This window comes from Haliotis rufescens, unplaced genomic scaffold (assembly GCF_023055435.1).
Source record: "Haliotis rufescens isolate VD_foot unplaced genomic scaffold, xgHalRufe1.0.p SCAF_1, whole genome shotgun sequence".
NCBI classification, from domain to species: Eukaryota; Metazoa; Mollusca; class Gastropoda; order Lepetellida; family Haliotidae; genus Haliotis; species Haliotis rufescens.
In genome coordinates, this window is record NW_025963779.1 from 13840518 (window position 1) to 13861640 (window position 21123).

General features: G+C 40.4%; 1 protein-coding gene across 2 annotated transcripts; it reads left to right on the forward strand.

The window, feature by feature from the left end:
- The first annotated feature begins 986 nt into the window (after positions 1-986).
- On the forward strand, positions 987-19995 carry LOC124148515 (protein REDUCED WALL ACETYLATION 2-like). 2 transcript variants are annotated; one of them, XM_046519624.2, is made up of 5 exons: positions 987-1563; positions 12148-12585; positions 13754-13872; positions 15198-15325; positions 16727-19995. In XM_046519624.2, exons 1-5 carry the CDS (start codon positions 1531-1533, stop codon positions 17704-17706), a joined length of 1698 nt encoding a protein of 565 aa, XP_046375580.2. In that variant the 5' UTR covers positions 987-1530; the 3' UTR covers positions 17707-19995. The 2 variants fall into 2 exon arrangements, with proteins under 2 accessions (XP_046375580.2, XP_046375589.2); XM_046519633.2 differs by having other exon boundaries at positions 1554-1812.
- The last annotated feature ends 1128 nt before the right edge of the window (positions 19996-21123 follow it).

Sequence of the window (21123 nt, forward strand, 5' to 3'; positions counted from 1 at the left end):
ACGTAATAAATAATAGATAAATTACTTATCTCAAGAGATATTACTTGTCTTTTATATTTTGGACAACCTAGCTGCGCGCTCATTGCTGCATGTGCGAAATTGATTGGCGACTGTCGAATCCATAGGGCCAATCATTTAAGTATTGGTTTTTGCTCAATATTTGACATATTTCCTAAATTCATTCTGACATATTTGATCATTACTGGTCGATATGAGAGCAAGATAAAAAACTATCCAACCCGCTTGTGCATATGATTGTAAACCCTGGAGTCTAGAGCCTTAGGGGCCAGACATCTTGCATCGCCCTCGGGTCTTACTTTCCTCGCCTTTCTGCCACCCGCTTTTGCAATCTCAGTTGTCTTATTTCAAGTGTAACCTCGGGGCTCTGTTTAGCCTGACCATTGTCAATAATGGTTTACTTGCGTTACGTGACCGAAGGCCACATGTCAACGTGTAAACATTTAATTAAAATATCACTGACCCGGAGCACTTGTATATCTTTGGACTAGCATTAATAAGAGCTCGATTGTATTCCATGTTCTTATCACGCCAAGGGCCCGGGTTCGATTACTAAATGGGTACAATGTGTGAAACCATATCTGATGTCCACCTCCGTGTTATTGCTGAAATATTGCTAAAAGCAGAGTAAAAAAGAACTCCCTCACTCACTTTTCAATGTTTGCAGAACGATTATAATTTTGCTATCGAAAAAGCTTGATATCTTTAACATAAATATTGGTACGAAACTCGTAAAGTTGTTTAGTTAAGTCTCGCTTTCCGTACAATATTGTGTTACACCTGGTCTCTCATACAGACCCTGAAACAAATATATCCAATAGGATATCCATGCAAGTCTACTATATTTGGCAAGTCTAGAGTATTGTAGTTTCTTCTGAAAATGAAGTCTCTGGGCTCCTTTTTGTCATATTTTATTGAGATAATTTAACAACTGTTTTGTTTTTTTTAAATAATTTCATTTAAGAGACTAGATGTTAGTATATGGTATACCTGTCTACGTCACTTAAAAAGTCTTAAAGAGTTTGCTAATCCTCTTTGCTGTGTCAACAAGGGCTGTATGTGCACAGGTATATGCCAATAAGGATTAAGCTATTGTTCCTTATGTCTTGATTAAAATGAGGTGTCAACCACTGGCAATTAGAGTGTTTGTTGACGACGAGACGCAGCGTTTATACAAAACCTTTAGGGAAGCTAATTACTCGACGTTTCTTTTGTTTTAACGCGCGCCCTGCGGCCTTTAAACAAACATATCTCCCAGGCATGCGGAACTGCATTTAAGACATACACCGTTATAACGAGGATCGAGTGTATATAAAGACGGTATACCAGCCACCCGTGACCTAATTTCAGCTTTAGGTGTGGTTCGTGTTGTTTGAATACCGGCAACGGAAATAACACACAGCATTGAACATGGCGTCTGAGTCGCGTTATACCGAGGCGTAGGTCTATAAAGTAGTAGACTCCATGGTGACGTTTTGTTCACGTTGACAGCAGAGTCATACTTGACTGGTCATGAAGTTGACACAGGGAACATCCCTGAACTCGGTATGTATCCAACTGTCTGTACACGGCTCAAAACGCGACCTATGAGGTTAAACATTGTTTGAGGATATACCTGTGTGTGTGTGTACTGTCCACGTAGCCGTAATTCTAGTCATACCTAGATCGATATTCCGAGATTGCACGTTTGTACAGGAACACTCGTGTCGTTACGGACTAGGTCAGTTGCTCTGTATGTATTTCCCTGGACATGCACGAGGAGGACATTTTTTAATGTAAAGAAGTAGCTTCAAGGTAAGTTTTATCGCTATTTAGCGGATGTTAATCGGCAGGACAATGGTGTGGCGTCAACCGGAGTGTCGCCAGGAGCATGTCGGTGCAAGATGCACAATTCGATAAATCTATAAAATTCACTGATTAGGTGATCTAGCAGTGATCTGAGTATACCTTTGAATATATCATGCCTTACTTGATAAATAGAGTTTAATGTTAAATATAAATATACCTGGGTCATATCTACTTTAAAACATAGATGACATTTGTTTATTAGTCAACACGTTTATTAAGCCTGTGATTATGGCGTCACTCGATATGCTTGAGGAAGACCAGCTCTCTGCATTTGGGATCTACATCTAAACTGCCATTTCTCTGTCAGGAGTTTGATGTTAAAATTCTGTATTATTTGGCGTTTTAAATGTATTGTTATTAGAGATATACATACCTAAAGACCATAAACTGCTTTTCCCCACAAGCCATACAAACTCATTATTTAAGTTGTTAAACTCACGAATCGCTATGCTTGAATAACCATATATCTTGTCCATAACTTTAAAGCGACCGAACCCTTTCTATATTCATAACGGATATTAGATCAAATTGTTTCTTTCATATATAAGGTTATGATATTAAAACCGTGTTGTTTGGAAATATAACTCTGTCATCTGAAACATATATTACCCTAACAAAACGCCTTGAAAGCCTTTTAAGTATGTTAGACATTTTTAGTTCATTTATATATATTTGATGTTGAGCCTTTTATATTCCACTGTGTGTTGTGATATTTTATATGAATATTCTTGTGTCGGAGATTTCTTTAAATAGGCACAGCGCCTGTGGACCAATCCAATTTGCAGAAAATAAAAGATTGTTTAAACCATATTCATAAGAAATATCTGACAAAAACAGTCGATTGTACGATAAACCCGATTCATATAAATCATAGATTGAAGCTCGAGTGTTGTACATCCAGCTGCGGGTAGTTTTGTAAATGGAACTGTCTTGATACAGACAAATTGCCAGCTGACCAATCCATTGGCTATAAACACTTCTGAATAACTGCTCAGGCCATTTAATCAATTTCCCCAAACTTACTATCTCAAGGAGTCCTCCTATACTCAGAAACTAACAGTGATGAAATCAATTCAGTGATACTAAATACAAAGTGAGTGATGTGAACTATATTTCTTCACAGATTGATTAATGTAACTGTGAAGATACACACCAAAAACAGCTAGCCTCATGTTGTTCCGAGCATAATCGTCCGGATTAACAAATGCCCGGATTAACGAATCATTGGTATGTAGTAATGTCCTTAACGACGTCCGGATTAACGAGGTTTGAGCATGTTAGGGTAAAGCAGAGAGTCATATTAAGTTTTGATTTCTTTCAATCCCTGCCCTCTATCTCGACTGGAAATATATTTTCAGAGACTAAGCGTGAGTCTACCAGCTTTATCTGCACGGGAACATATATCTCCACTATGTAATCATCTCAAGTAAACAGTAGCAATTTAACAAAGCAGGCATAGTCAGGGATGAGTGACTTTGCTGGTTGCACAAAGTAGGCATGTTTGATCTACCCATTTTATTGTTAGCAGGGGTGCTCAAAATTGAAAGAAAAGACATTTATTTATCTTTTTATCTAACAAAGATACCTTCATTGTTCGCAAGAAAAAGATTAATCAAAGTCAAGCATACTCTCCTAGACTTGCAATTGACTTGGGGAGATACACAAATGTCCCATATACTGAACGATTATGTAAATATTGTATAGAAAATGGTATATCTTTTATTGAAGATGAATTTCATGTTTTACTTGTATGTGAGCGTTATTCAGCCCTAAGAAATATGTATCTTAAACAGTATATCAAGTTTCAAACTGTAACATCTTTTACTGAAATTATTTCATCAGAAAGCTTTGATGTTGTATATAACACATGTTTATATCTATATAAAGTCCAACGGCTAAGAGAAACTTAAATCGACTACTTCCTTGGCATGCGTAGTTCATGCAATCAACCATTGTCTGTATTATGGGCCTATGGCCTTCTTACTGAATAAACTGTCTGTCTGTCTGTCATACTCTCCTAGAAGATGTGAAACTCTGTCAGTATAGTTCAACTTTTGTCCTCGCGTCTAAGACCCTGCTCCACTGCCGCATACTGTCTGCGTCTCGTAGGTAATATTAATCTCTTTATTGACAAACTATCTTTGTTCACTTACATTTCTTTAATTAATCATATCCCATTTCTAATATAAGCAATATCTTAAGCTGTCCCTATCCAAACACCCCTAAGCCCACTGATAATCTCTCCCAAACAGATAATACGAGTCAGTGACTACACGGAAAACACTGAGCCATGCAGAAACCACTTGCATGGTCAGACAACCCAGGCATAGTGAAGCTCTATAACGCAGGCGACTCGGTTGTAGTCGAGTTAACGACGGTTGTCTATATCACTTGAATGACACGCCGGGTCACGCATCGTTATAAAAGATAACGCCAAGTGGTCGTTTAGTACTTTAGCAACTGGTATGTCATTTGGAACCCAATACAGACAACCAAGGGCAATATCTCAGCATTATACCACGGCGGACTGAAGTCAGTAATATCTCAGACTTATACCACGACGGACTGAAGTCAGTAATATCTCAGCATTATATCACGGCGGACTGAAGTCAGTAATATCTCAGACTTATATCACGGCGGACTGAAGTCAGTAATATCTCAGCATTATACCACGGCGGACTGAAGTCAGTAATATCCCAGCATTATATCACGACGGACTGAAGTCAGTAATATCTCAGCATTATATCACGGCGGACTGAAGTCAGTAATATTTCAGCATCATATCACGGCGGACTGAAGTCAGTAATATCTTAGACGTATATCACGGCGGACTGAAGTCAGAAATATATCAGACGTATACCACGGCGGACTGAAGTCAGTAATATCTTAGACGTATACCACGGCGGACTGAAGTCAGAAATATCTCAGACTTATGCCAATGTGGAATTGGAGATTCGGCATCGATGACGAGGAGTTGTCTGCGTTGCAGAATCTCATTGTCAACTCGCCGATATTTTTCGTATACGGACACTGCTAGACTGATCTTTAGTAAGTAAAAAAACTGAATAGGTTGTGATGAGACTGTCCAACGTTAGCTATCTAGTGTAACATACTCAATATTCACTAGAGCATGAGCCATGTTGAATGACAGCGCAATGGGGGAATTCTCTATTTGAAGGTCTAGTGTACTGTTATCAATTCTCTTAATTTCTGAAGTTCGTAAAGGGGGAATAGTCAGCTGGTTTCAGCTGAGCTCATTAGTGAGGGCTTGGATCGGCTGAAAGACAGACAGATTTGTATTATATACTTCAGTGTGAAAGACTGAGTTTTCTGAAGTTGAGAAAGGTGATATTTTCATTGCAGTGAACATAGCACTTGATATTTCACTACAGTGAACATAACACTTGATAGTTCACTGCAGTGAACATAGGATTTTGATGGAATTATTGTCATACAAGCGCTACCTCTCCCTTTATCGTAAGTGTCTAGGCTGATGGACAGATGGTCATTTATGGAGTTAATGTCACATCTTGCCGTTTGTTATTCTCTTGAAAATCTTTCGATATAAACTGTACATTTCTCATTTAACTCGTCAATTTGTTACTTGACCAGCGTGTATTCCTTCGCTTCCAACAGCGGTCTCGTAGCTTTCAAGAATATATATTTTTGAAGTTGATTTTCTATATAATCATATCGCGTGAAATATCATTCTTTAACTCGTGATTGAGGAAAGGAGATATTTAACTCGACACATTGAATATCCTGTATTTATTGCAGTATCACGCCAATCCATGACACTGTTACATAATAAAATACATATATGGGCCCCTCCTTACGGACGTAAGAGAGACCCTTCTAAAATGTATATTAAAAATAGAAGCTGACTAGCAGCTGTATAAAACACTTCCCTTTTTGTAAAATGTCATTGCAGGTTTTGGCGGTAAGAGGACATAAAATATTATCTGACAAAATAGAGGTTATTTCTGTGCATCACACACTGGTTGATCAAATTTGGTGTCACTTAATTAGGAGACCATGTCGCCCAACAATATACACATGACACCAATGGCATGACATTCATCTTCAACAGCGTTAAGACACCGAAAACCCTTCCTGTCCCCTAAAGGCATCTGAATGAATGAATGAATGAATGAATGAATGAATGAATTGTTCATTTAAGTGTCACACATAAAAATACATTAGTTATATACGTCATAAAAACATGTTTATATTTTTATGCAAGGCCAATATAAGCCGAGGAGACGCCAAACCATGAGACACAAAACTATGTTTTTAACATAATTATAAAATTACAGTAGGTGTAAAAAATAGAACTTTGCTAAAGATTATTTGGTTAAACAACGTTTGAAAAGCGTTTTTGCCGGGCATACATATTAAAACACATTTTACCTAAGTCAGCGATATTTGAGGCAGTTGGCATGAATATACCGTCTTAATATACCGCTCTAATTCAATTTCAATAGGAGCGGTGCCACATCTGAATTTAGCCACAGCGCTACACAGCAAAGACATCTACTTGTGATAAGAGCCCTTCTAATGCCCAACAAGCTGCCCGCACGGCTGATCCATCCATGCATTAAGGCATTTGTCTCCACAACGGTAGATGTGAGGTTTAACCTCACTGCGCCCTGGGATTAAGAGCTCAATGAAGATTAACTGACCCACTGTATACCATTGTGACTCCAGCATTCACCCGGTCAACCATTCACTCAGTTATATACTTAAAGAAACGGTGATTCAGACGGAAACTAATAATGTATTTTTTAAAATAGTTTGAGCAATATTCTATTACTATGAAGGAAATATGGGTTGGCTAACAGACGTTATGCCTGTTTGAAGACCTCCCCAGCACACGTATCATCAATAGAAATTTCAGAACAACACACTACGGACTGTTGCATAATATCAATATGTAAATTAGTATTATTTAGCTCGACTTAGGCATTAAACCATACTTTTACACAACGTAATCATTTTGTATAAACATGTAACACTTATAAGCTACGGAGGTAATTTGCTTTGGTAAAAAATTCATGGACATATCTGAATTACCGATCCATATAATTGTTATACCTTTGAAATAGTTATACTAGATGGATGCAAGCGGTCCAGATCCTGCATGTCTTCAGTATCAGCTATTGCTAACAGCTGGGCGGTAAATGTGGCGAAGTTATTGCTAGTCGTCATAATACCTTGATATGCTATAGTCGTCAATGGACACATGTTGCGGTTATTGTTCTCATCTCAGGGACGAGCTCGTGGCATGGAGCTTTTCAAGGACCGGCCATTTTGCTTTGGGACCAGCTGCAGCTGCAAAAACAGATATTTTATTTAATTAAAACTATGAGCCAAACTTTTTTTTTCTCCGAAAAACACGTTGCAACAATGTAATATTTGCGGCAGACAATTTTTTATTTTTCCAACAATATGACAATGAAAAGATTTTAGTACTTTAATGTCATGTATTATAGTAATGGAAAACTGCATTATTTAGACACCAACGACTTCAATATATTGGCTTCATGTATTTCATTTTTGCAATTTGTATACTAGTATTTATGTTTAGCACTATCTTATAAAACCAGCTGTGGTCATGTTATTACCTGGAGAGGTATTTACATGAGCTAGTTTTGTTTGGTTACCGATCCTTTTGAAATAATAAAATGTATGTAAGCCAAAATTCGATTAAAATTACATATTTGCGATATTAGTTACTCGGCAAAATATTCCCATTCTGAGCTGCCGTTTTCTGTGAACAATGTGCAATATGAGATGTGGACTGCGTCGTGTATATACGGAGACGCTTATTGAGAGTACTTACAGATTGAACTTAAAGTTGGTCTGGGGGCGTTTATTGGACACGGGAGCTTAAAGGGGCACTGATCTAACGCAATTCCCCGGGACTGGTTGTTGCCTTTGTTATTGTTTTTTCCCAGTGAGTACCCGGATGTATAGCAGAAATCTAGACTAGTTCGCGACCTCTGCTGCGCCATTCGTAAGCGCATTAGTCACTTTTATGGGTAGTAATAAGGGCGTATGGTCACATTGATCAACAAAATGAAATACTGTTTTCGAGAAAATAAGGAAATGTAGGTATCTTTGTGGGTAGCATCGGTAATGGTGACGAAGTTTTGATAAGTCACTTGCTTGGTAATTTTGCGATTTTCGTTTACACTATTTTGACTTGCATCACAAAGTAAATATTTCACCTGAGCATTGCTTTTTTATAGTGTGTATATTTACGGCGAATACGGTACGTGTAAGAACCAACCAAAATGACTCGGGTGGCTAGGTGACAGCGATATCTGCGTGTTATCGTTTCCCGTAGGCGTTGATCGTTGCTCATAATATCAGTCACTGGTTTGTCTGGTCCAGATTGTTTACATGACGGCGTGATGGGTATTGCTCATTCGTGACCAAATCGTGTTATTCCGGGACAAGCCGAATACGTTACGGAAAGGGGCGAGTGGTGACGGAGGCCGAACAAGTAATCGACCTCCTCCCAACCGCCGTACCCACCGAGCCAACGATTTACGCCAGAATCTCCACGCGGTTATTGTGAAGGGACATCGCCCCCATCACGCGTTATTGTAAACTATACTCGTTTTATGTTGGGCTCAATGTATTCACAAACCCCACCCAACCCAGTTACCGAACACATTCAGATCTTAGTGTCTTGTTTAAGTTTAAGACACACCCATACCCCAATACAAACTATAGTTTGTTGTTTAGCTTTGAGTGATGTGTCCAGTGTTTTTGTCTTATTATGTGAATACTGAAACCCGGTTTTCTAAGTCCAAATGGGCGTGGCCAAAAACCCACCCCACCCCTTTCATGTCACCCCAACCACTCTCACACATCGCAAAATATTATCACATGAGAGTTTGTGTCGGACTGTCAGCATATTGACATAATAATAGGTCTTCAGCAACCCATGCTTGTCGTAAAAGGTGACTATGCTTGTCGTAAGAGGCGACTAAAGGGATCGGGTGGTCAGGCTCGCTGACCTGGTTGAAGCATGTCATCGTATCCCAATTGCGTCGATCGATGCTCATGATGTGAAGCACTGGATTGTCTGGTCCAGACACGATTATTTACAGACCGCCGTCATATAGCTGGACTATTGCTGAGTGCGGCGTTAAACAACAAACCAACCAACCAACATACTAATATACTACTCAGCATTTGCTAAGGACCACGCCTTTGATTAATAGTGATTATCTTTTAACCTTAGAAATATTGAGTAATATATTATTTCTCTGATATCCAGACTTTGCATTAACCCGCAATGAATGAGTAGTGTCATCTTTTATCCAGAAGCTAAAGTGGACCACGTTGCGCCACTGTTGTCTTTTTTTACGTCACGGATGGTGTACATGCACTTGAAACTGACACATCACCTGTGACAATAATTAATCTCGCAGCGTTAATTGTGAATCATTTGAATAAATATAGATTCCTCCTTGATATGCCTCACATCATTACTGGGTCATTGAAAGACGAAGTGATGGGAACTGTTTGTGTGTTGTGCAGGGTAACTAACAACCACAGGTTTTGTGTTGTGCAGGGTATAAACTCACAAGTACAGGTTTTGTGTTGTGCAGGGTATAAACTCATTAGTACAGGTATTGTGTTGTGTAGGGTATAAACTCACAAGTACAGGTTATGTGTTGTGCAGGGTATAAACTCACAAGTACAGGTTATGTGTTGTGCAGGGTATAAACTCACAAGTACAGGTTTTGTGTTGAGCAGGGTGTAGAATATAAACACACAAGCACATGTATTGTGTTGTGTAGGTTGTAGAATATAAATCCACGTGTACAGGTATTGTGTTGTGTAATGTATAAACTCACAAGTACGGTTACTGAGTTGTGCAGTGTATACATTCATAAGTACAGGTATTGTGTTATGCAGGGTAACTAACAACTGCAGGTATTGTGTTGTGCAGGGTATAAACTCACAAATACAAGTATTGTGTTGTGTAGGGTATAAACTCACAAGTACAAGTATTGTGTTGTGTAGGGTATAAACTAATTAGTACAGGTATTGTGTTGTGTAGGGTAAAAACTCAAAAGTACAGGTATTGTGTTGTGTAGGGTATAATTCACAAGCACAGGTATTGTGTTGTGTAGGGTATAAACTCACAAGTACAAGTATTGTGTTGTGTAGGGTATAAACTAATTAGTACAGGTATTGTGTTGTGTAGGGTATAAACTCAAAAGTACAGGTATTGTGTTGTGCAGGGTATAACTCACAAGTACAGGTATTGTGTTGTGTAGGGTATTAGCTCAAAAGTACAGGTATTGTGTTGTGTAGGGTATAAACTAATTAGTACAGGTATTGTGTTGTGTAGGGTATAAACTCAAAAGTACAGGTATTGTGTTGTGTAGGGTATAACTCAAAAGCACAGGTATTGTGTTGTGCAGGGTATAACTCACAAGTACAGGTATTGTGTTGTGCAGGGTATAAACTCACAAGTACAGGTTATGTGTTGTGCAGGGTATAAACTCACAAGTACAGGTTTTGTGTTGAGCAGGGTGTAGAATATAAACACACAAGCACATGTATTGTGTTGTGTAGGTTGTAGAATATAAATCCACGTGTACAGGTATTGTGTTGTGTAATGTATAAACTCACAAGTACGGTTACTGAGTTGTGCAGTGTATACATTCATAAGTACAGGTATTGTGTTATGCAGGGTAACTAACAACTGCAGGTATTGTGTTGTGCAGGGTATAAACTCACAAATACAAGTATTGTGTTGTGTAGGGTATAAACTCACAAGTACAAGTATTGTGTTGTGTAGGGTATAAACTAATTAGTACAGGTATTGTGTTGTGTAGGGTAAAAACTCAAAAGTACAGGTATTGTGTTGTGTAGGGTATAATTCACAAGCACAGGTATTGTGTTGTGTAGGGTATAAACTCACAAGTACAAGTATTGTGTTGTGTAGGGTATAAACTAATTAGTACAGGTATTGTGTTGTGTAGGGTATAAACTCAAAAGTACAGGTATTGTGTTGTGTAGGGTATAACTCAAAAGCACAGGTATTGTGTTGTGCAGGGTATAACTCACAAGTACAGGTATTGTGTTGTGTAGGGTATTAGCTCAAAAGTACAGGTATTGTGTTGTGTAGGGTATAAACTAATTAGTACAGGTATTGTGTTGTGTAGGGTATAAACTCAAAAGTACAGGTATTGTGTTGTGTAGGGTATAACTCAAAAGCACAGGTATTGTGTTGTGCAGGGTATAACTCACAAGTACAGGTATTGTGTTGTGTAGGGTATAAGCTCAAAAGTACAGGTATTGTGTTGTGTAGGGTATAAACTCAAAAGTACAGGTATTGTGTTGTGTAGGGTATAAACTCACAAGTACAGGTATTGTGTTGCGCAGGGTATAAACTAACAACTACAAGTATTGTATTGTGTAGGGTATAAACTCAAAAGTACAGGTATTGTGTTGTGTAGGGTATAAACTCAAAAGTACAGGTATTGTGTTGTGTAGGATATAAACTCAAAAGTACAGGTATTGTGTTGTGTAGGGTATAACTCACAAGTACAGGTACTGTGTTGTGTAGGGTATAAACTCACAAGTACAAGTATTGTGTTGCGCAGGGTATAAACTAACCACTACAAGTATTGTATTGTGTAGGGTATAAACTCAAAAGTACAGGTATTGTGTTGTGTAGGGTATTAACTCACAAGTACAAGTATTGTGTTGTGTAGGGTATTATCTCACAAGTACAAGTATTGTGTTGTGCAGGTACAAGTACAAGTATTGTGTTGTGTAGGGTATAAACTCAAAAGTACAGATATTGTGTTGTGTAGGGTATAAACTCAAAAGTACAGGTATTGTGTTGTGTAGGGTATAACTCACAAGCACAGGTATTGTGTTGTGTAGGGTATTAACTCACAAGTACAAGTATTGTGTTGTGTAGGGTATAAACTCAAAAGTACAGGTATTGTGTTGTGTAGGGTATAAACTCAAAAGTACAGGTATTGTGTTGTGTAGGGTATAACTCACAAGCACAGGTATTGTGTTGTGTAGGGTATTAACTCACAAGTACAAGTATTGTGTTGTGTAGGGTATTAACTCACAAGTACAAGTATTGTGTTGTGCAGGTACAAGTACAAGTAATGTGTTGTGCAGGGTTTATGGTCAAGGGTCAGAACAGGTAGAATCTGGGATTCAAACCCACGAAAACGTTCTAGAATAGAAAGATAGAATTGAATACAATGATGATAAACGTATCTGTTCCAGTCCATGGGCAGTCATTTCATCGATCACGTCATCAAAAAGAGCATGGAGGGACTCTCGTCAGACAAGTACGCTGTGTTGGACGATCACACACATCCTCACCATGAAGTCACGTTGTGTCAGATGACGTTGTTTGTTATCTACGTCGGCGTGACGTTCCTGTACGCAGTCAGAGCGCCACGCTCCTTTGTCAGGGGTAAACAAGACGAACCCGAACCGGATGTGGAAAGAACACGTGACACAAAGCCAGTCACCAATCACGTTGCAGTAGAAGTTAAGGATGCTAATGACTCAAACGTTGTCAAAGAGAGCGAGAAAGCAAGTGTCCAAACCCCGAAGAGGCCCCCACCACCTCCACCTCCAACTTTTGACGCTTTCCTCAAATGCATCATTGTGTTTGGTGCCATCATGGGGTATTACTTTCTCTGCGATTACATCAAGGTATGTCCAAGGTATCCCAAAACGACCCGTTGTTATTAATTTATTGCTTATTCTCTCTATGGCACACCCGTATCCACCCGAGGCTTGTCGTGCGAGGCGCTTACACGGATCGGATGGTCAGGATGGTTGTGTGCTAGCAATTGTTAAACGGACGATGCTCATAATATCAATCACTGGTTTTTCTGGTCCATTATTAACAGACTTCCGTCACAGAGCTGGAATATTGCTGATTCACCTTGAACAGTAACAAAAATAAAAAAATAAAAAAGTAACAAAATAAACATTGTTTCATATGCGAACAATGAATATTATAATATGCGCATTTTCAGAATGACCTGAGTCTTTTGACTCCCAGTGGGGATTTCCCGGTAGAATAATAGATCCCAAGTACCCATGCTTGTGTACACAGTAGACTTCTGTAAGGTGTGATCTGGCTGAGTGCATGCCATCTTTTCCGACGGTGTGTATCATTGCTCACTGTTTCAACCACCGTTGTGCTTGACAAAGACTCGACCACATGTATTTACAGGCCGTAAAGATCCGGGTTAGGTCCATGCTTGCTGTAAAAGGCGACTATGCTTGTCCTAAGAGGCGACTGACGGGATCGGGTGGTCAGGCTCGCTGACTTGGTTGGCGTCTCTTAGGCGGGCCAGAAGTCTATGATCATGGGTTCGAATGCTGGTTATGATTATGGAAGCATCATACCCGTGCTCGTGGATTTGCCTGAAGTGGTAATCATCTCGTCTAAAACCTGCATCACATCTGCTGTCGGGCACTGCAACAGCAGTCGTCTAAGGCGCCCGCGATTCGCTGTGCAGAGTTGCGTCCCTTGGGCACGCCAGAAACCTATGATTGTGGGTTCGCCCCGATTGTGTTTCTAGGTTTGTCGGCACCATACCCGTGCCACCGAAGTAGCAAACGTCTGAGACCTGCATCACTTCGGGCTTTCCTCCCACATTAAGCTGACACGCCGTGATATAACTGGAGTACTGTTAAAAGCGGCGTTAAACCCAACTCACTCACTCACACATCATGATGACGTGACGTGATATAACTGCAATAACGGCGTTTAACCAAACCCAGTAACTTATTTTGATTTTGTGCTTGAAAATGCTGAGACTGTCAGCAACATTATGAAACAACATACTATGTGACGTGTCTCCTGCAGGTGTTCCCCGCCGAGCCCCGCGTGTACAGCCGGGACACCTTTCTGTTCCTGGTGTTCCTCCTGTTCCTCGTCGCGTGTGTGTTCACCATCCGGCCAACCAAGGACATCATTCTTAACAGGTGAGACGCCTCTACTGTTTAGGGTGAGCTTCACAAGGCTAGGTGTAAACATATACCTGCTTCCTCTGCGATATACTTTATTATTTTATTATATATAGATATCTGTGTGACTGTTGGCAGTAGATTTATTTAACAGACATGCGACAGATCGCAACCGATACGCCTACGTGTAGTGGGAGTTTAAATATATATGATTATGCCATTATACGGAAGCCCTTTAGGGCCATTTGCTTTTTTATTTTTTTCGATACTATCTTGAAATTTCAAGATACTAAGTTGAAATTTCAAGATATAGAAGTTGAAATTTCAAGATAGTATCGAAATTTAAAAAAAGGCTTCCGTACTATTATGTCACTATTGTCTGCACGGACCTTTGGTAATTTATAATAAGCATAAGCATCGTAATCTATATATCTGTATAAATGCAGAGTTGTTAATGTTGATGGTGGTGAGACGAAGACGGCGACGACGACATGATAATGATGATGATGATAGCAGCGTATGCCACAGTTTGAATAAACAATTTTACCAGGATACGAGTCCAAACTCATTAAAATCAGATCTTAGTTCTCGCTATCGCTAAACAAAGATCTGAGGACATCCCATTACGGGTCACGGGTCAGAACGACCTTTCATTCGACCAATCAAAGCGTCGCTTACCAGATCATGAAAGTGACAATCGGAATGTGTTTTCTAATCATGCAACCTCGAAAACGCTAACACGGGGTATTCCGAACCACAGTTACGGCCCGTACGACTAATTCCGTCAAATTGTGTCAACATATTTTTCCAAGCGTAGTCTGAAATAGATGTCGCTAGGTTAAAACGAGTGCCGCAAAGCCCTAATTGGCTGATGTCGACTACTTGTTAGTCCTTTCAGTGGTCGGTCAACTTCGCGAATGTCGTTCTGACGTGACCCGTAATGGGATGTCCTCAAATCTTTGTTTAGCGGAAGCGAGAACTTAGATCTGATTTAAATGAGTTTGATACGAGTCTTGTGGTTGATGGGTGATCAGTGTGTACACTGTGCTCAACGTCAACGTCCATTCCGGGGTAGAATAGACCCCCATCAACGTATGCGGGTCGTTAGGGGCGGCTACATCGATCGGGTGGTAGGGCTTGGTGACTTGGATGATTGCATGTCATCGTCATAATATCAATCACTCGATGGTCTTTATGTTCAGGCCGCCTACTATAGCTGGAATATTGCTGAATTTGCAGTCAGAAGATAAACAGTTTATGATGGGCAAATTATGAATAGTATAACATAAATAACCCCACGTACGCACATTCATTATGTCTGCATAACGTTGTCTCGTGTCCAGGGAGCAGACGGAGGAATGGAAGGGCTGGATGCAGGTGATGTTTGTGTGGTACCACTACTTCGCGGCCAAGGAGTGGTACAACTGGATCCGAGTCTACATCGCCTGCTATGTCTGGATGACAGGATTCGGTAGGTAGTAGGGAGGGGTTGGAGTCTAAATGACAGGATTCGGTAGGTAGTAGGGAGGGGTTGGAGTCTAAATGACAGGATTCGGTAGGTAGTAGGGAGGAGTTGGAGTCTAAATGACAGGTTTCGGTAGGTAGTAGGGGTGGGTTGGAGTCTAAATGACAGGATTCGGTAGGTAATAGGGGTGGGTTGGAGTCTAAATGACAGGATTCGATGGGTAATAGGGGTGGGTTGGAGTCTAAATGACAGGATTCGGTAGGTAGTAGGGAGGGGTTGGAGTCTAAATGACAGGATTCGGTAGGTAGTAGGGAGGAGTTGGAGTCTAAATGACAGGTTTCGGTAGGTAGTAGGGGTGGGTTGGAGTCTAAATGACAGGATTCGGTAGGTAGTAGGGAGGGGTTGGAGTCTAAATGACAGGATTCGGTAGGTAATAGGGGTGGGTTGGAGTCTAAATGACAGGATTCGGTAGGTAGTAGGGAGGGGTTGGAGTCTAAATGACAGGATTCGGTAGGTAGTAGGGAGGAGTTGGAGTCTAAATGACAGGTTTCGGTAGGTAGTAGGGGTGGGTTGGAGTCTAAATGACAGGATTCGGTAGGTAATAGGGGTGGGTTGGAGTCTAAATGACAGGATTCGATGGGTAATAGGGGTGGGTTGGAGTCTAAATGACAGGATTCGGTAGGTAGTAGGGAGGGGTTGGAGTCTAAATGACAGTATTCGGTTGGTAATAGGGGTGGGTTGCAGTCTAAATGACAGGATTCGGTAGGTAGTAGGGAGGGGTTGGAGTCTAAATGCCAGGATTCGGTAGGTAGTAGGGAGGGTGTTGCAGTCTAAATGACAGGATTCGGTAGGTAACAGGGAGGGGTTGCAGTCTAAATGACAGTATTCGGTGGGTAGTAGGGAGGGGTTCGAGCCTATATGACAGGGATTTGTAGGTATTAGAGGGGGTTCCAGTCGCAAGATACGGCTGGGCGATTTTCGCCTGCTGTCTTTTGATAGGGAGTAGGCTCTTTACAAGGACTAGGGTCGAATAGTGTGTAATGTTACTGATTTAATGTAGTTCTTCGATTTTTGTTACAGTAAAGAAATAGCGCATTTGTCTCAAAGTGGATTTTTTTGTGACAATAAGTGTGTATTATCTAATTACATTCAGCGATTCTCTTAACCCAACACCATCCATCTGAAATCGGGTTCCTCTTCAGTAATCATCAAGCGATTGGAGATTTGATGACAGAAATAACTAACGTATTCCATATCTGACATCATTGCTAATCTATTGCAATAAATAGCGTGTCAAGTATTTCCAGTAGGTATCAACAGTAAGGCACATTTACAAATATATTAATCGTTTTTGTTTCGCTCTTGCTAGATATCGCCTTCTAAAACGCTTTTCTTTCTATCTTTCAGGTAACTTCTCCTTCTTCTGGGTCAGGAAAGACTTTTCCCTATGGCGAATTATCAAAATGATGTTCAGACTGAACTTCCTCGTCATTTTCGTCGTCATGACAACCAACAACGAGTACATGTTGTATTACATCTGCGCCATGCACACCTACTGGTTCATCACGGTCTATGTGTTCATGCGCGTTCTCAACAGCTGGAACCAGAACAGGATAAAGATGGCGGTCAAGTTTGCCGCTTACATAATATGCAACGCCCTTATATTTGAAATCTCTGGAGCGTGCTCAACCCTATTCCGTCCATTGTGGTTCATATTTGGTCTGCACGAGACGAAACACGACATCATGCATGAATGGGAGTTCAGAGCTGGACTGGACCACTGGGCGTGTCTGACCGGGATGCTATGCGCCTACAACTATCCTTACTTTGAGGCTTTATTGAAACGACTTGAAAAGGAAGCGAACAGCAGGAGAGAAAAATACACTCAAATAGGCGTCAAGATTATCATGATCGTAGTTGCCCTAGCGGTCGGTGTGCTGTGGTATACAACGTTCATGCGTAAAGACAAATATGCGTACAACAGAACACACTGTTACTCATCCATGATCCCAATACTTGTTTTCATTGTGCTAAGGAACTGCTTTCCTGTCCTCCGGCGACACTACATCCATATGTTCGCGTGGCTAGGCAAGATCACCCTGGAGACATATCTCTCACAGCTCCATATATATCTCCAGTCGAATGCCAAGGATTTGCTTGGCTATCTTGTAGATCAGCCGCTTCTGAATTTCGCTCTAGCAACCATCATTTACCTGCTCGTCTCATACATGTTGTTTCATCTAACCACGGAATTCAGTTCATTCTTGATACCCAAAGACTTGAGCGTGGTGTCCAAATACGCCGTCACCGGTGCCATCGTTGTTGCTGTTGCTGCCGCAGTTGCATTTGGGATTCAGGTGTCTCTAGGGGGACATATTCTTGTGTGAATGTCACTGGTATAGAAGAATGAAATGACACTTGCAGTGCTTGCATTCATTAAGGGTATATGATAAGGTGGCATTTACTCTGGGAATTGTTTATGATTTATTTATTACATTTTTGCGAGTGGTATATTATGTTCTTTGCGAATGCAGGGGAAGAACCTGTTGATTATGACTGAACCCGATGGATATGAGTGATGGGTGGGACCACAACGCGTGTAGTTATCTTTTCACGCTTTTCCCTGCCATGCTCTGTCCTCTAGTACAACACGTTGATTAGGGAGGTATGGTTGGCCAAATAGTGGAAAGAAGCGCATCTCGCTCTACACAACCTCCAGCTTGTCGAAGCAGGATCCGCTGATCTCGGGCTCTTATCTCTGCATCATGCTCAAACAGTCAGCAATTACTCATGCGCTTGAGTTTCAAAGTGTTACTCTAAAATACTGTCCGAAGTAGGGTTACACCCAAATCGCTCGCTCATTCGAACGTGTCACTGTTGCACTGTGGTATTCTGGGATTCGAGATGAGGCCTGACTGTATTGTGTTAATATTTACGTATCGGAACGTTTAGTGTGGATCTCTTTTACAGACTACAGTATTGCATGTTGACATAGCAGGAACAAGTGATGTATGTGATGTTTTGTATCGGGATAGCATATGTTCGTTGTGCCATGTCTTCGTTGAGGTTTTACATCCTTATAGGGAGGGGCGGTCGGGTAGCCTAGTGGTTAAAGCGTTCGCTCGTCACGCCGAAGACCCGGGTTCGATTCCCGACATGGGTACAATGTGTGAAGCCCATTTCTGGTGTCCCCCGCCGTGATATTGCTGGAATATTGCTAAAAGCGGCGTAAAACCATACTCACTCACTCACTCACTCCTTATAGGGACCGACCATTGGATATTTGTGTTTATGTCCGTTTATTCTGGGGTTTACGATAATATGTTTCTGTTACAGCTGCAAAACCAGATATTTCTTAATCAAAACCATCAGCCCCTGAATATTTTTTTAAAGTTAAACACCTTGCAATATTGTAGATTTTGTGGCAGATAATTTCTTTTTTTTTCAACAGTCTCAATTATTATCATAATTATTATTTTAAGAGTCAATGGGACATTTTTTTTATATCATTTGGTCAATTCGTAAGAACAGAATGGTATTTGAGAAACAGGTTCAGCGGAAATTCCGTGTCATATCAGGTCAAAATGAACCTCGCATAGTACTGGCTGCATAGAAAGAGTAAAGAGCTATAGATCGACGTCAGGGCTGAACTGGACATAGCACGAGGGAGTGTGTTAGTGCAGTTGTGTGATTGAGTGTAGTCAGTGTGAGATAGACTGAACATGTAGTCTGTGAAATCTTTTATTACACAATATATTTCTCTCCTCTAAAATTAAAACATATAATTTTCCTGATGCTGGAAATATTAACAAGCTTGACATATTCCAGACCATTCATCTTAAGGAAGGCATCAGATTCAATAATACGGATTCAATACGACACGATTCAATACTACAGATTCAATTCCACACGATTCAATACAACAGATTCAATACCACAAGATTCAATTCTAAGCGATTCAATACTGCACGATTCAATACCACACGATTCAATACTACACGATTCAATACCACACGATTCAATAATATACGATTCAATACCACATGATTCAATACTACACGATTCAAGACTGAGCCACTTCAGAGCTATAAAAAGAGCTGGCATCATGATATATAGCTATATTGGTTTGTTTTCATAAAATAAATAATTTATATTCCACAGTCATGGCGCAGGACTAAGTGAGAGATTGAATGTAGTGATTGGTTGGTTGAGTGATTGGTTGGTTGAGTGAGTGAGAGTGAGTGAGTGAGGGAGGGAGGGAATGGCTGCTTGGTGGAATGTATGGTTTTAGTAACAGGGTTATTTGACTTTAATGTAAATTATGTATATTCGCAATCAGACGATGACGCTACGTGTTGACACTAATATCTAATACATCGAACTGAAGTTAAAAAGACACATGTATACGGTAACTGTTTCTTCACTGGTCGACTAACACCCATTCCACTTAACATGTAATATATGTTGCACAGACATATTGCACAGAAGTTGGTTCTACTCCTACCTTAGACTCGTTAGAGCTGATATCTACTTGTTATTTAACTTTGCATGTCACATGGTGGACATATTATTGGGGATAACCGAATGTGATGGTATATTTTCTGGAAAATATATTTTTATAGTTTTATTTTTATGTGGGTCTTTTTTGTGTGCATTAAATGCATTGGTCTATTGTTGTTGAGTGTTTCTTGTGTGTTTAAGCAGGACAATGTCATCTGCCGGGAAAAGGACCCGATTAGTATTGTTATCTGCCAGAACAATGACCTGATGAGCATTATCATCTCCAAGAACAATGTCCCAATGTAAAATATCCTCTGCAAGAACAATTACCTGATGACCTATTGGTATCTGCAAAACAATAACTTGATGGATATTGTTATCTGCCAGAACAATGACCTGGTGGTTATTGTCCTCTGCAATGACCTAATGAGTTGTTGTCTACCAGAACAATGATTGGTTGGTTGGTTTGTTGTTTAACGCCGCACTCAGCAATATTCCAGCTATATGACGGCGGTCTGTAAATAATCGAGTCTGGACCAGACAATCCAGTGATTAATATCATGAGCATCGATCCACGCAATTGGGACCGACCAGAACAATGACCTGATGAGTTGTTGTCTACCAGAACAATGACCTGATATGTTGTTGTCTACCAGAACAATGACCTGATGAGTGTTGTCTGCAAGAACAATGACCTGATGAGTTGTCTACCAGAACAATGACCTGATGAGTTGTTGTCTACCAGAACAATGACCTGATGAGTTGTTGTCTACCAGAACAATGACCTGATGAGTTGTTGTCTACCAGAACAATGACCTGATGAGTGTTGTCTGAAAGAAAAAATAACCTGATGAGTTGTATCCAGAACAATCACCTTATTAGTATTGTTATGTGCAAGAACAATGCCCCAATGAATAATATCACTTGCAGGGAGCTTGTATCGGGTCGTGTCAACATCGCCAGGGAGCTTGTATCAGATTGTGTCAACATCGCCAGGGAGCTTGTATCAGATTGTGTCAACATCGCCAGGGAGATTGCATCAGATTATGACAATATTACCAGGGAGCTTGTATCAGATTGTGACAACATCGCCAGGGAGATTGTATCAGATTGTGACAACATCGCCAGAGAGCTTGTATCAGATCGTGACAACATTACCAGGGATCTTGTATCAGATTGTGACAACATCAACAGGGAGCTTGTATCAGATCGTGACAACATTACCAGGGAGCTTGTATCAGATTGTGACAACATCAACAGGGAGCTTGTATCAGATCGTGACAACATAGCCAGGGAGGTTGTAT

Excerpts from the sequence above, each read along its gene's own strand:
- LOC124148515 (XM_046519624.2), top strand. The coding sequence starts at position 1,531 with ATGAAGTTGACACAGGGAACATCCCTGAACTCG. Across the intron at positions 1,564-12,147 it reads AGGGAACATCCCTGAACTCG|TCCATGGGCAGTCATTTCAT; the intron begins GTATGTATCCAA and ends TATCTGTTCCAG. Across the intron at positions 15,326-16,726 it reads TGTCTGGATGACAGGATTCG|GTAACTTCTCCTTCTTCTGG; the intron begins GTAGGTAGTAGG and ends TCTATCTTTCAG.